Raw genomic sequence first — 14218 nt, 5'->3', positions numbered from 1 at the left:
GCATTACTTGCAGGATGTTCAATTTAAGCGCTTCATTCCTATCAATAAAGGCAAGTGCCTTGAGGACAAGAGTTTTCTGGTACTTGCTTTTCAGGCTATGAATAACCCCTAGACCCATGGCTGGAGTCTGCTAGTGCAATTTGTAGGAAAGAAATGCACTTTCACATTCTGCAGAAATCCTAAGTCTGTTGGATGAGCAGGACACTTGTTCATAAAGAGAACAACCTTCCTGTTTCTAGCACCCATTCCTCCATGGTATGCTTCTCCTTTAACACTTAAGGTTTTAGGGGCCATGAGTTGGTAAACAGGCCTGTTTCATCCACTTTGAACACATCCCAACATTCAAAACTTTCCACGAGGGGTGGCAGCATCTCTTCTACCCAGTGTTCAACACTTTCGTCACTAACTGCAACACTCTTTCCACATACTGCCATGCAAGTTATCCCATAGCGTTTTTTTAATCTATCCAGCCAACCATTCAAAGCTTTGAATTCTGTTAGCCCAAGTTTTCCTGATATCGTATATGCTTTCATTTTTATCAATGCCCCATCGATTGGTAAATTTTCAGCACTTGCTCCATTGAACCTCTCCATTAGCTTTGAAACCATTTCTTCGTACAGTGACTTTTTAACATTTTTTCTCTAGTTTTGAGGCGCACTGTGTTTCTTGATTCAGAATCTTCTCCTTATTCTTCAATATTCCTGACAATAAAGACTGTGCAAGGCCCAGCTGTTGAGCCATTTCACTTATGGGCACATTTGCGTTTCTCTCCACTTCCCAAATCAAGTTCACTTTCTCCGCAACAGATAGAGTTTTTCTTTTTGCTGCCATAGTGAACTTCACTCAAACAATGAATGTGAGTGAGAAAACTCATATACAGCTGGATTCTACATGCAATACACAGTAATACACGAACTGATGCAAACTTCCATAAACTAACAATATACTGTAATGCTGCTACGATTATACAGACTCAGACAGACCTCGGCCATGTACAAGCATGCAAAGTGGTGTGAATGTTAGCACGGTGTACATTGTTTGTCTTCGGTCATGGTTGGCTAAGTTAGAGCCATCTCGTGCATGTAGTGAGGATTCGATATGGAAGATGATCAATCATATCCAATATAAATACTGGTTTTCATAGATTCTTAAACCCCTTATTACACGATCCTTACATTTGGAGACAAAGCCTATGGAAGTTCCAAAAAATCCCACTAGAAGAAGAAGAAGAAAAAAAAAAAAAAAAAAAAAAAAAAAAAAAAAAAAAGACGCACATAAAAGTGGAAAGATATGACTTGTCAGATGATGGATAGAGTATTAAGTGGCCCTACCTCTCAGGGATTTGGGACAGTTAAAATTACAATTATAGTACATCACAAAACACTGACAACAGTGAAAATTCGTGATATTTATCAAAATACAGTGTTCCAGATCTACATGTATGTGAGCTATGAGCAGTGATGTTGCAAGTGGGCTTGCTGCACTGCATACCAGAACACAGTCATGACTTTTCATGTTTTATTACTAACGCTAGCGACTCCTTGTCACTACTTTTGTACAAAGCATCATCCTCTGTGCTACCAAGCGACAGCTTGACTTGCGAGGCCTTCCCAAGGTTGACTAACACACACACATACTTGAGACAAGCTTGCACACTTTACATGTCCTGTAGGCATTAATTGTCTATCTTCTTTCGTTAGACACTGTGTATACTTATTTTTCTGTTTGTCCATAAAAAGTTTGTTTAAACAAACATCTAATGGATGCACAATGGATGTCATACAGTCTGGAATTACAACTAAGTCTGTTTTACCCTCTGCTAATTTTTTTTTTCACAGCTGGTGTACAGTGACCTGCATACGAATCTAGCACAAGCATACGTGGCAAACCTAGCAAGGTACCAGGACAACATTGCCAGACAGGTCTGATCTACTCTAAAGCCATGCCCTCTGTGAACCAGACAATTTCGTTAGCATGTACAATAACGTCTTTAGGAAACACTTCAAACTTCGGTAAAGCCTCCCATATGAAATGAATAGTGGCAGTTTATGGCCCTCGTCTGTACAAGCCAGCATCAATTTCTTGTACGCAGTTTGATGATGTAGAGCTGAAATGTGACAAGGTTATCCCCATATTTTTAAGGCCCAATTGTGGCTTCCTTTAAGACCCTGGATTTTCTGATGTGCTTTTACTTGAATTATTTCTGCAGTTATAGGTAAGCACTGTCACTGCTTTCTCATAAAATCGTTCACTACAACTTCCAACTCATAGTGGCAGCCACGTTTTGGTCCAGAAAATACTTTTCTGTTGCTGGGACAAGCTGAAAGTTGTTACTTTTGCTGTCTCCATGTCTTACCTAAGTTTAAAAGCAGACTGAAACAAACATTTTTGCGAGCACTGCTCTCATTAGCTGGAGTTGTTGAAATGTAAAGCCACACTTGTCAAGTTTGTTTTGATGATGTATACGTAAAGAGTTTTCTTTTTTTTTCTCTTCTTTTTTTCATTGCTATGAATATTTTTAAATTGCTATATTCACCCATGGTAAAAAATACCTTAACATTCATTACTCGAAAGTAACACAACAGCTTCTGTGGCGGCTTCTAGTGGCAAAAAACAGCATTAAAGGCCCCAAGCATTTACGGCAGCAAGTAGCAGCATTTTTTAGAACTTCTTAGGCTTTCCCTAAATGTAAACTGCATGCGGTTTTTTGGATTCTGAATACCGGAAAAAAAGTGTGGCTTGCATTCGGGCCACAAAAGCCACTATTGTATTGTTTTCATTATTTAATATTCCTAATACTAAATGTGGGTTTTGCGATAATGTGAATTACATTAAATCGAATATAAAATTGCATTGCATTTATGGAATAATTTTCGGGACTTGAAATTTCTTCCGTTAAGTGCGGGTTTACACTAAATAGAGGTCATGCAAAATCAGGGTTATACTGTATATTGAGATACAATCATGTGTATTTGCTACATGGAAGGTCACATTTATTATTATTAGACCAGCTTCTTCCTCAAATACCTTTAGCCTTCATAAACTGCCATTGTTCCAGAGAATCTACATGTTTTGAACAATCAACAATCATTTGATTTTAGGCATTCTGTAATCAGTTACCTATCCTTCCAAACCTGGAGAATAGCATACAAAACTCAGATGTTTCTCTGTTTATTATGTCACTTTTAAATCAGCATATGAAACAGATTAACAATTCAGGTACATTCATCTACTTTGCTATGTTGGAGGACCCTCAAAACTAACACTACCAACTTATGTAGTAACTGTGAGGTACACATCCTTCCCATAAAGATTATCTCTACACAGTCTATTAACTATCCACTGTGATATCGCCCCTATTTATGTGTCCTACCTTTCTGCTCAAAGACAGGTCATCCTTCTCCTTTAGGTCCACCTATCCTTTCCAGCAGGCTATATACTTATACAGATTAGGGTACAATATTCTGCTAATAGCATTTACACTCTGCCTTCTCCTTTTTCACACATATAGGGATAACATACTCTTACCTTATCTGCATCTACATCCAGATTTTTGAGGTGAACGCTGCAACACGGCAACTCAACACTTTAAAAAAAAATTTTTGTAAGCCAGAAGAAAGTTGTCCAAATTGTATGTAGTGTTCCTCCAAGAACCTCATGTCCCAATCTTTTTAAACAGTTAGGTATATTAACCGCTACCTCACAATATCTCCTCTCACTCATGTCTTTCACACTTCTCAATTCCTCTGAATATGAAAAAAATGAGGCATACCATTATTGTAACACAAGACGGAAAGGTGATATGCCCTGTGAACAGAGAAATCTCTCTCTGGTACAAAAAGGGGTAAAGTGTACAAGTATAAAAATCTTAATGCACTCCTGAGTAATATAAAGTGTCTACAAGAAAATAAAACACTATTAAAAAAAAAGCTAAAGGAATTCCTACTGGAAAAATTTTTGTACTCTTTAGATAATTTCTTCAGCGGAGATAAATAATTTGAGTAGTAATTCATATTATTTCCTTTGTCATTGTATCTGTATTGTTTTTTATCACTATTGTATATTTGTATTATATTATTTATTATCTCTATTATATTCTTGTATTGTACCAGTTTTGAATCATTCATCTACTATGTGTAATATACCAGTAGGTATTGTATTGTATGATATCTATATTGTATCCGCTTTGACTCATTCCACATACATGCGTAATCACACTATACTGGATCTATGGAATATGTATCTCAAATAAATAAATTAAAAAAAAAATCAAAGTTTTTATTTCCTCTCCCAGGACTTTACTTTCTATTCCAAACTTTTCTTTTGTTTCCTGTCCCTCAACTCTCAACTGTTTCTGTACAAATTGTAAATAGCTTTCTGCTCCCAGTATTTCACCCCACCAACTTAAGAATTTGGAAGCTAGTATTCCAGTCAACATTGTTAAAAGTTTTCTCTAAGTCTATAAATGCTATACATGTAGTTTGACTTTCCTTGACCTATCTTCTATGAGAAGTTGTAGGGTCAGCATTGCCTCACATGTTCCTACAGTTCTCTCTAATGTCAAACTGCTCTCCTCCAAGGTCAGCTTCTACCAGTTTTTCCATTCTTCTTTACATAATTCATCCTAGTCTTTTGCATGGTTGCATAGCTCAGTAATTTTTGCACTTGTCAGTAACTGCTTTGGTGGAACTGGGATTATTAATTCTTCATGAAGTCTCAGGGTATTTCACCTGTCCCAAACATCTTGCACATCAGATGGAAGAGTTTTGTTATGGCTGGCTTTCCCAAGGCTATCAGTAGTTCAGACAGAATGTTGCCTATTCCTGAGGACTTGTTTTGATTAAGGTCATTCAGTGTTCTGTCAAATTCTTCACACTGTTTCATATCTCCCATCTCATCTTCATCTAAGTCCTCTTCCATTTCCATAATATCACCCTCAAGTATACCTCCCTTGAATAACCCCTAAATACACTCCTACCTTTCTGATTTCCCTTCATTGCCTAGAACTGGTTTTCCATTGAGCTCTTGATATTCACACTGGTGGTTCTCTATTCCTTTCTCCAAAGGTCTTTTTAATTTGAGTGTGTGTGTGTGTGTGTGTGTGTGTGTGTGTGTGTGTGTGTGTGTGTGTGTGTGTTTGTGTGTGTTTGTATTCTCTGTCATCTGCTTCATTTACTGCATTTTTATGTTTTCTCCTTTCATCAGTTAAATTCATTATGTCTTGTGTTACCCAAGTATTCATCTTTTTACCTACTCAGTCCTCTGCTGCTTCACTGTTTCATCTCTCAAAGCTGCCTATTCTTCTTCCATTGTATTTCTTTCCCCTGTTCTCATCACTCATTCTTTAATGCCCCCTCTGAAACTCCTTCCAACCTCTGTTCCTTTCAGTTTATCCAGGTCCCATCTCCTTAAATGCCTGCCTTAAGCAGTTTCTACATTTTTAATCTACAGATCATAACCAGGTAATTGTGGACAGAGTCCACAGCTCCCCCTGGAAATGTCTTAAAGTTTAAAATCTGGTTCATAAATGTCTGTCCTACCATTATATAACTGATCTGAAACCTTCCATTGTCTCCAGGTCTCTTTCGCACATACAAGTTTCTTTCATGATTCTTAAACCAAGTTTTATCTATGATTCAATTATGCTGTGTGGAAAATTCTACCAGGTGGCTCCCTCTTTCATTCCTTTCCCTCACTCCATATTCACCATCTATTTTCCTTCTTTTTTTTCCTTCTATAAAATTCCAGCCCCAATGACTATTAATTTTTCATCTCCTTTAATTGTCTGATAATTTCTTTTACTTTGTCATACATTTCTTCAGTCACTTCATCATCTGTGGAGCTAGTTGGCATACAAGCTTTTACTACTCTATTGTCATGAGCTTGATGTCAATCTTGGTTATGATAATGTGTTCACTACGCAGTTCATAATAGCTTATCCTCATTCCCATTTTCATATTCATTATTAAACCTGTTCCTGCACTGCCTCTATTCAACTTTGTATTTATAATACTGTATTCACCTGACCAGAAATCCTTTTTCTCCTGTCACTGAGCTTCACTAATTCCCATTATTTCCTACTTCAACCAATCCATTTCCCTCTTCTAATTTTCTAGCCTACCTGCCTGATTAAGAGATCTGACATTCCATGTTTGATCCATAGAATGCCAGTTTCGTTTTTCCTGTTAATGACATCCTCCTGAGTAGTTCCTGCCCAAAGATCTGAATGGGGGACTGTTATATCTACAGAAAATTTTACCCAAGAGGATGCCATCATCATTTAACCATACAGTAGAGCTACATGCCCTTGGGAAAAACTATCCTGTAGCTTCCCTTGCTTCCAGCCATTTGCAGTACCAGCAAAGTGAGGCCATTTTGGTTTATGTTATTAAGGCGAGATCAGTAGGTCATCCGAACTATTGCTCTGCAAGTATTGAAAAGGCTGCTACCCCTCTTCAGGAACCACACATTTGTCTGGCCTCTCAATAGATTCACCTCTATCGTGATTGCGCCTACAACATGGCTATTTATGTTGTAGAGGGGTGCAAGTCTCTCACCAATGGCAATGTCTATGATTCATGTGGGGCATGTACCAGTTTATATCAAAAATCCAATAGGCTAACTGCCGTCATCAGCTGAAGCTATCAAGTGCTTCCAGTACTAACCAATTTGACAGTCCGATGTTCTCTGGTTGTCTCATACTTCCAGTTTTGCAGACATTGGACCTCTCCCACTTTGGTTGTGAACATTACATGTGTATTGTAACATATTTTTAGTGAAGAATTTTTTTTTGTTTGACTGATAATTTGTACAGTATTTATACACTTGATCATGAACTTGAAGCTTGGAGGAATGAATAATTTGTAGGAGCATTTTGTATCCTGAAAAACCTCCATGAATAATAGAGAAAACGAGTTGTAAATAAATGAAAGAACCATAAGATTATATTAGTGTAAAACACATTAGTTATTTATTCACTGATATACTGGGAAATATATGGAGATATGGTAAAAAAACCTTCAGAAATAATAACAGTCAGAAGGGGAAGAGGATGAAAATGTTTAGTATTTCTGTCTTCTGCCTGTAAGAAGAAGACTTCCCCTCAGGGTGATACTCAAAACCTACATTGCTGTTCAGTGACGTTTAGTACAAGTAGCTCACAAAGAAATGATTACTATCAAACCTGTGTCCTTTGGTTATTTGTCATTAGTGTTGTTGGTTCATACAGCCATTGCGTACACAGTTAGCTCATATTCAACAATGGAGTTTTTTCTGCTACATCACTACAATACTGTAGGATCTCAAAGTTTGACCCCCAGGCATTGAAGCTAATAATATGCTGTGTTGATTGAGACTTTCTCAAAGTAATAACTGCTTCATTGCTTCACCAGCATCATGTTGGATAATGTGGAAACTGCACAATATTTCAACAAAACAGCTGCTCATCACCATCAGGTGCTTACTGACAAGCTGCTGCTGTGGCTTGCCAATATATATGCAGTCTCACTAGAAAAGTGCAGGTGCCCAATGGTGGAGCTATAATGTCATCATAGAAGAAACCTAGAGCATGGCAACATCCAGTGCACCTTGCCAGACAAATGGGCCCAAGGAGCACATGTGATGGTGGCCCGTTTCTCCAGTAGAGTGCACTAGATATCCCCATGCTGTATAAATCGTCTACAATGACATTATAGCCCCATCTCTTGACCCCTGCACTAGTGAGCCAGCACATATATTGGTGAGCCACTGCAGCAACATGTCAATAAGCACCCAAAGATGACTAACAGCTGTCTTGTTGAAATATTGTGCAGCTTCCACAACATTATCCAATGCTACACCCCTGACACAATGAAGTAATAATATGCTGTTTAACTGAAAGCTTCCTATTTCTGTGGATTTCTGCCAACTGAGGACTGGAGTGAAAGTGTTTAAGTTAGACTGCTTCAATGTTTTTGACAGAATAATAAGCGAAATCTCACATACTAATAAAAAAAAAAATGTTACTAAATATTATTATGCACTGTGTGTATGAAGACATATTTTTGTAGAATATATTATGAAGGCATTATTAAAATGTTTTGTGCTTGTTTGTATTTTCTGGTAATCTGGCTTCACTTACATTTTAATTGAAGCTGCAGGTGGCAGACTCTGGGAACACCTGCTTTTGTCATTATCAAGAAAATCCTCTTTATATGTTCTTCACTTCACTTCAGTAAATAAAAAATACTTGATACTGTTTTTCAATATGTTATTATTCATGCACACATATGATACACAGAGCTCACAATACTTCATTTCAAGAATTGCGCATCTTCACCATCCTTCTACCTATGAAAGAGAGCGTAAGAGTAAAAATCACAAAAACTGTACAGGAAATGAATTTTTTTCATTCATTTGTCTGCACCTTACCACACATTCATTATTAATGTCTTTGCCAATTCTCTGGCTACTGGGTGTTTCATATTTTGTTTTTTAATAAATCTTAATTTTACAGCATCCTGGGGCCTTTTATCATTTATCAGTTGCCCCCACACTGTTCATTGACATGTTATGGAGATGTCCAGTGTGAGCCACGACATTCATAACATGATAGCTTATACCTATGGCTGACATTCCATCCATCACTTATATTTTGAGCATACATTTCTTAAGTTTTAAAACATCATAAAATTTTCATTAACTGTGTTCTGTTACTACAGTTTCTTTGATAGTTTTGACTTCTCGTCATTCACATCACATGTACAAATTAATTACATACCACATTATTATGACACAATACAAGCGTATGATACATTTATGTTTCATTTCATAGATAGGGGTTTATCCCTTATGGGAGTTCATTTCTTCCTTAGGTAAAAGAGGGAGAAAACATTGGAAATAGGACTAAAACAATGAGCATTGCTGGCCTAACTACACTTGGCACCACCTCCTTTGTTTGGGAGGGAAGAAAGAAAATACTCATCTACTGGTTCAAGTATTTATAAGGAAATGTTACTCATACAATGATTGACTAGTTGCAAGGAACTTTTGCTTCATTGAAATAATGTGTACTGACTAATCATCCATGTAGTATCATGTTGTTTCTGTTAGTGCTGTTTACTTCAATTCACGTTTAGCTTAGTGTGAAATCTGATGTTTTAACCATTGTAGACTTATATTTCTCAAATACTTGGAAATGTCATTATTCAAGTTTCCATGTGACATGATAAGAATCTCATGCTTACATATTTATGTGTGCTCTGCAGTGGAAAGGTACTGATAATTGTCACAGAGACACATCACGATGATGGATATTTCATTTTTCATTTGCCTTATGACCTTTGTATAAATATCCTTATAACTAAATTGCTTACTCAAGGTGCAGCCCATTTCTTCATGTGGTAGCTGCTACACTTGATGTAATGCTCTCCTTCTGCACCATGATGATGCACTACTTGCTGAAAGAAAAAACTTCAAACTAATTGCATTACGTAGCGCGGTGGCCACTGATATGTTTGGTCATTGCATACACCTGCAGATATTTCCATACTTTGCTTAAATTCATAGACATTCATTTATTCTGTTACCCATTATGATAATTTACTCCACAAAGATAATTATTTGGCATTTCACATGGTATTTTGTCATTAGTCCTTAGCTTACATGTCTCGTATAGTTTTCCATTATGCATTTTTGGTTGTTAATATGTTGTATGTAGCTTAGTATTTGATTAAATCTCTGTGTACATATATCAATAGGTTCCTTAGTTCTTAGACAGTAAATGTATTTGTGTATTATTTCCATTTACTTTGTATTTAAGGTATGTATATATTGCATTCCTATTTTGGTTGCGCCTTCTGCCAGTTTGTCACGCGTACACACAGGTCAGTGTCTCCTCTCCTCTCCTCCTTAGCACATATTGTCAAGCATGTGACAGCTGAGCCATAAGCTAATTTTGTTTATAGTTTTGCTTTGTGTGAAGCAGTGTGTTATTTCTCATTGTTGTTAATTTTTATGCCTATGTGTACAAATCAGAATAGTTACTCATGCCTATACAAATTGCATTGTCTTAAAATACACTCCAGAAGAAAAATTACATGTTGAATTATGTACACTGTGCACAACTATCTAGTGATAAAAAAAAATGTTACCACACTTCATCATTCTATAAAGGCTTTTATATCTTTGTGAGGGTGGAGACCCTTGTCTCTTCCTGTATTCTAATAAACCAACCTGTATGTCACAGGATATGGTATTTTGGAAATTACATATGATCCTGAATAGAGTAATTGCCATTTCTTATTCAGTTTGTGAAATTTTGTCAATTTAGGCTACATCCATAAGAGGACTCGTTGCCCTTAGAAAAATTGTATAACATGTTTCAGTTCCTTGTTATAAATTTTCCTTCTATACTCGGCCCTACTTTCTAGTGTAACTATGGCTTGTTTCATTTTGTCCTGTAGTGTCATTTCTGTAGTGGTTACCTTTGGTATGGGCGACTCCCACTCATTTGTTTGTTTTGTCCGGAACATCAGTTCATTTGGTGTGAAAACTGTTGAAGAGTGTGGAAGGTTATTGATCACTTGCATGAAAGGAGTTACATATTCTATCCATCAGGTGTATTTGTGAGGTGTGTATGTCCTAATAAACCAGTTAAATTCTTTAAAGACTAGTTCTATTGGGCTTGTTTCTGGATGAAAAAGGCTTATTAATATGCGCCTTATGCCCAGAGAGGTCATAAATTTCTTTCACTTTTGTCCAGTGAAATATGAAGCATTACCAGTTAGTAGTACCTTTAGTTTACCTACTCTTCTTAAATAGTATCCCTAATTTCCATTTCTGATATTTGTGGCTGTTGCATTTTTAATGGTGTACATTTTGATGTGTTTTGAGAAAATATCATATAGTGCTACTAGGTATCTTGGTCCTCCTTTACTTCTTGGATATGGACCAGCTATGTCCAGGGATACTATATCTAGAGGGTTTTTTGTGAGTATTGGGTGTAGCTCAGTATATTTTGACACAATGGACTGTTTTGATTTGTGACATATTGCACACTTTCTTAATACGTGTAGGATTTGTCTTCTTAAATTTAGAAAATTACAAAGTGTTGCAATTTTTTCAGCACATTTGCCTACTTCATAATGTCCCCATATTTCATGTGTGTGTCTTATAAATTCATTGATATAATCTTCAGGAATACATACACTCCTGATACCATTTACTTACCTTTCCACCTTCATGTAGCTTAAGCTTTTGCGTGACTTTACTCTAGCTGTGGTCTTGCTGTTGTATAATTTTCATTTGCTTACAAAACTTATGGTAATCAGATTGTTGTGTTGTACCTTGCATTAATAATGTTTTGATTTCTGCATCTTGCTCTGTTAATTCACTAAATTCCTCAAAACCTTGCGGTAATCTGAACAAGGCATCCACAGTAACATTCTGACTTCCTTTAATATAAATCATCTCGAAACTGAATTCTTGGAAATATAGATACCATCTAGCTAATCGGCAGTGTAATAGTTTACATGTCAAAAGAAATGACAGTGACTGATGGTTACAGTAAACTTTGGTATTCTTACACCACAAAAAATATTCAAACATTTAAATGCCCATATTACAGCTAAACTCTCCAATTCTGACACAGAGTAAGATCTTTCTGCTTCTGATAATGTGTGGCTAGTAAAACTGATGACCTTGGATACTTCCTTACCTTCATCCTCTCGCATCTGGAACAAGCATGTCCCCAGCTCTTGAGATGAGGCATCTGTGCATAGATAAAAATCCTTGGACTTATCACGGCGGCTAAGAATGTTTGCATTGACTAATGCCTGCTTAACGTTATTAAAGTCTTCCTGACACTTATCATCCCATAACCAAAGCCTATTTTTTTGTAACAAGTTGAGCAATGCATCACAGTTTCTTCAGTTGTGGTATGAATTTACGAAAAAATGAAACTAGTCCTACAAACACTTTTAATTGTTTTTTATTCCTTGGAGATGGACAATTGCATATGGAATTGAGTTTCTTCTGATACAACATGTCCTAAAAATTTTACTTCCTCCTTACTAAAACTAGACCTTCTTAAATTGGCTGTTACTCTGTAAGCTGCAAATCGTTGAAGCACCTGTTCAGTGAGCCTCATATGTTCTAACCAAGTGGGTGTGGCTATTAGAATGTTGTCTACATAAACAGTGACTTTGCTAAGCAATTATGGTTCTAAAACCTTGTATAATTCAGATATGAACACTCCTGTGCTAATGTTCAGCCCTAAAGGTAGAACACAGAATTTGCAACTTCTGCCACTCAAATAAATTCTGTATATTTTCGAATTTCTTCGTGGAGCTTTAATTGCCAGTAGGACATCTTGAGATTGAGTATATTGGAATATTATGTATTTTAAAACTGTAGAAGCTGTTCGTCCAAGTTGTCTGGTCTTATGTGTACTGATACTATAATCTTATTGATACCTCTATCATCAAGAACTAAACTTACAGATCCATTTTATTTGATTACTGGTAATGTTGGACTACAACAGGGTGAAAATGTAGGTTGTATAATTCCAAATTTAATCATTTGATTGATCTCTTCCCTTACTGCCTCTCGTTTTGCCCATGGAACAGGATATGGCATTACACAAAATGTCTCATGTAGGTAGACTTCAAATTTATGTTCATTGTTGTTGATTACTTCTGCCTCCTTACTGGAAACTTTGGCATAATTAAATAACAAGTTAGAAAGTTCCTGTCATTGCATCTCATTTATTACCTGTGATTCATTTAGTTTCTGCTCTACTATTTCATAACTAACCTCAGTGTTTACTTCTCGTTAGGTATCAAATTTGTTTGTGAAATATACAGCTGGAGAGGAATATTGTACTACTACATTTGACTCTGGTTTGTTTTTGTTAGTTTCATCAGGTGCTTTCACTAAATCAATAGAAAAAAGTCTGATCCTTTACATAAAAGTGGCATTTACCTTTACCTATTTCACTCTGTGATTTGTATGTTCTAAACATACCTATGCCAATAAGACTATTAACTATCATTTTTTTTATTACAAAAAAGGTGCACTTCACTGTAAAATGTTCAATTTGTAATGGAATAAGTGCCTGATGCTTAACCAATTTAGTCTTACTGCCTGTAGCTGTTTGCACATTACAATTTTGGGCAGGAAATGTTGTGAATATGTGACTGTTCTTCAATTCACAGAAAAATGCATTTGACATTAGGTTAGCAGCTGAACGTGCATCTAAAATTAACAGTGTGTCAATATTAAATATTTTTACCCCCCAATGATTGCTTGTATTTGTTCTTCCTTGACTTTAGCTACTATTTCTAACTTATGATGATACAAATCATCCTTGATGTCACCTTGTTCTTCAAACCTTATGAAACATGTTTGTAGTTCTGCCTTGACCCCACTCTCAGAGAGGTCAATAGCCTGGGGCTTAACTATGACTGGTTGGTGTTTTTCAGTGATGAAGTGTGACTTAATTCGTTACCTGGGGGAATTTCAGTTAGTTGCACTGTGTGGGTAATTCACCAATTTGTGTTATTAGCTGCTGTGCAGTTATTTTGCTGTCCAAAGGTTGGTTGCGGTACAGTGAAAGGCATGGTATTGTTGCCATACATTGGCCACTGCTGTGGCTGACTGTTTCTATTCATGTTCAGCATATGGGCTTGTGATGGCGAACTGTAATTCACTTGTGTGTTGAAATTACCCATGTTGTTTTGGAAATTTCTAATAAATTGTTTGTTTTTTCCATTCCCGTTACCATATTCATTAGCTCTGGGTATGTAATTTTGCTGTTGCGTGTACCAACCTTGTTGTGTGTTTAAATCACATTTTACTGACTGACTTACATAACAATGTTGTTGTAGTGCCTGATTTTCTGTTGCTCTATTGGGTACAGGTCTTTCCTCAAAGATTAAGTTGATAGAATCAAGCACTGACAGAAAATATTCAGTCATGCTCTGGCATTGTGACTAATTTTTCTCTAATGTGTGATGGTAAATGACTTTTCGAAATTTTTAACACATCTACCTGTGATATTGGGTTTGTCCAATAGCATGTCTTGCTCAGGTATTTTTCAAAGTATTCATGTAGACTTTTGTATTTGCCACTGAATAGTGCAGGGTTGAAAATCTCACATCTGAGTTTTCCTGCACTGCCTCAGACCAGTATTTGTTAAGGAAAGTTCGCGCAAATTGGATATAAGTGCTGCAATGTTCAG

The 14218-nt window shown here is 36.5% G+C and overlaps 1 protein-coding gene across 1 annotated transcript; it reads right to left on the bottom strand.

The window, feature by feature from the left end:
* Nucleotides 1-275: 275 nt before the first annotated feature.
* LOC126474627 (tigger transposable element-derived protein 4) lies at nt 276-608 on the bottom strand. The gene has a single exon (XM_050102106.1). The coding sequence runs from the start codon at nt 606-608 to the stop codon at nt 276-278; it is 333 nt and encodes a 110-aa protein (XP_049958063.1).
* Nucleotides 609-14218: the final 13610 nt, after the last annotated feature.

This window comes from Schistocerca serialis, chromosome 4 (genome assembly GCF_023864345.2).
Source record: "Schistocerca serialis cubense isolate TAMUIC-IGC-003099 chromosome 4, iqSchSeri2.2, whole genome shotgun sequence".
Lineage (NCBI taxonomy): Eukaryota > Metazoa > Arthropoda > Insecta > Orthoptera > Acrididae > Schistocerca > Schistocerca serialis.
Note: the sequence above shows the minus strand (reverse complement) of the source record. Positions and strands in the feature narration are given on the sequence as shown.

What these genes read in the sequence shown, in the direction of transcription:
- LOC126474627 (XM_050102106.1), bottom strand. Translation starts at nt 608, where the DNA reads ATGGTTTCAAAGCTAATGGAGAGGTTCAATGGAGCAAGTGCTGAAAAT.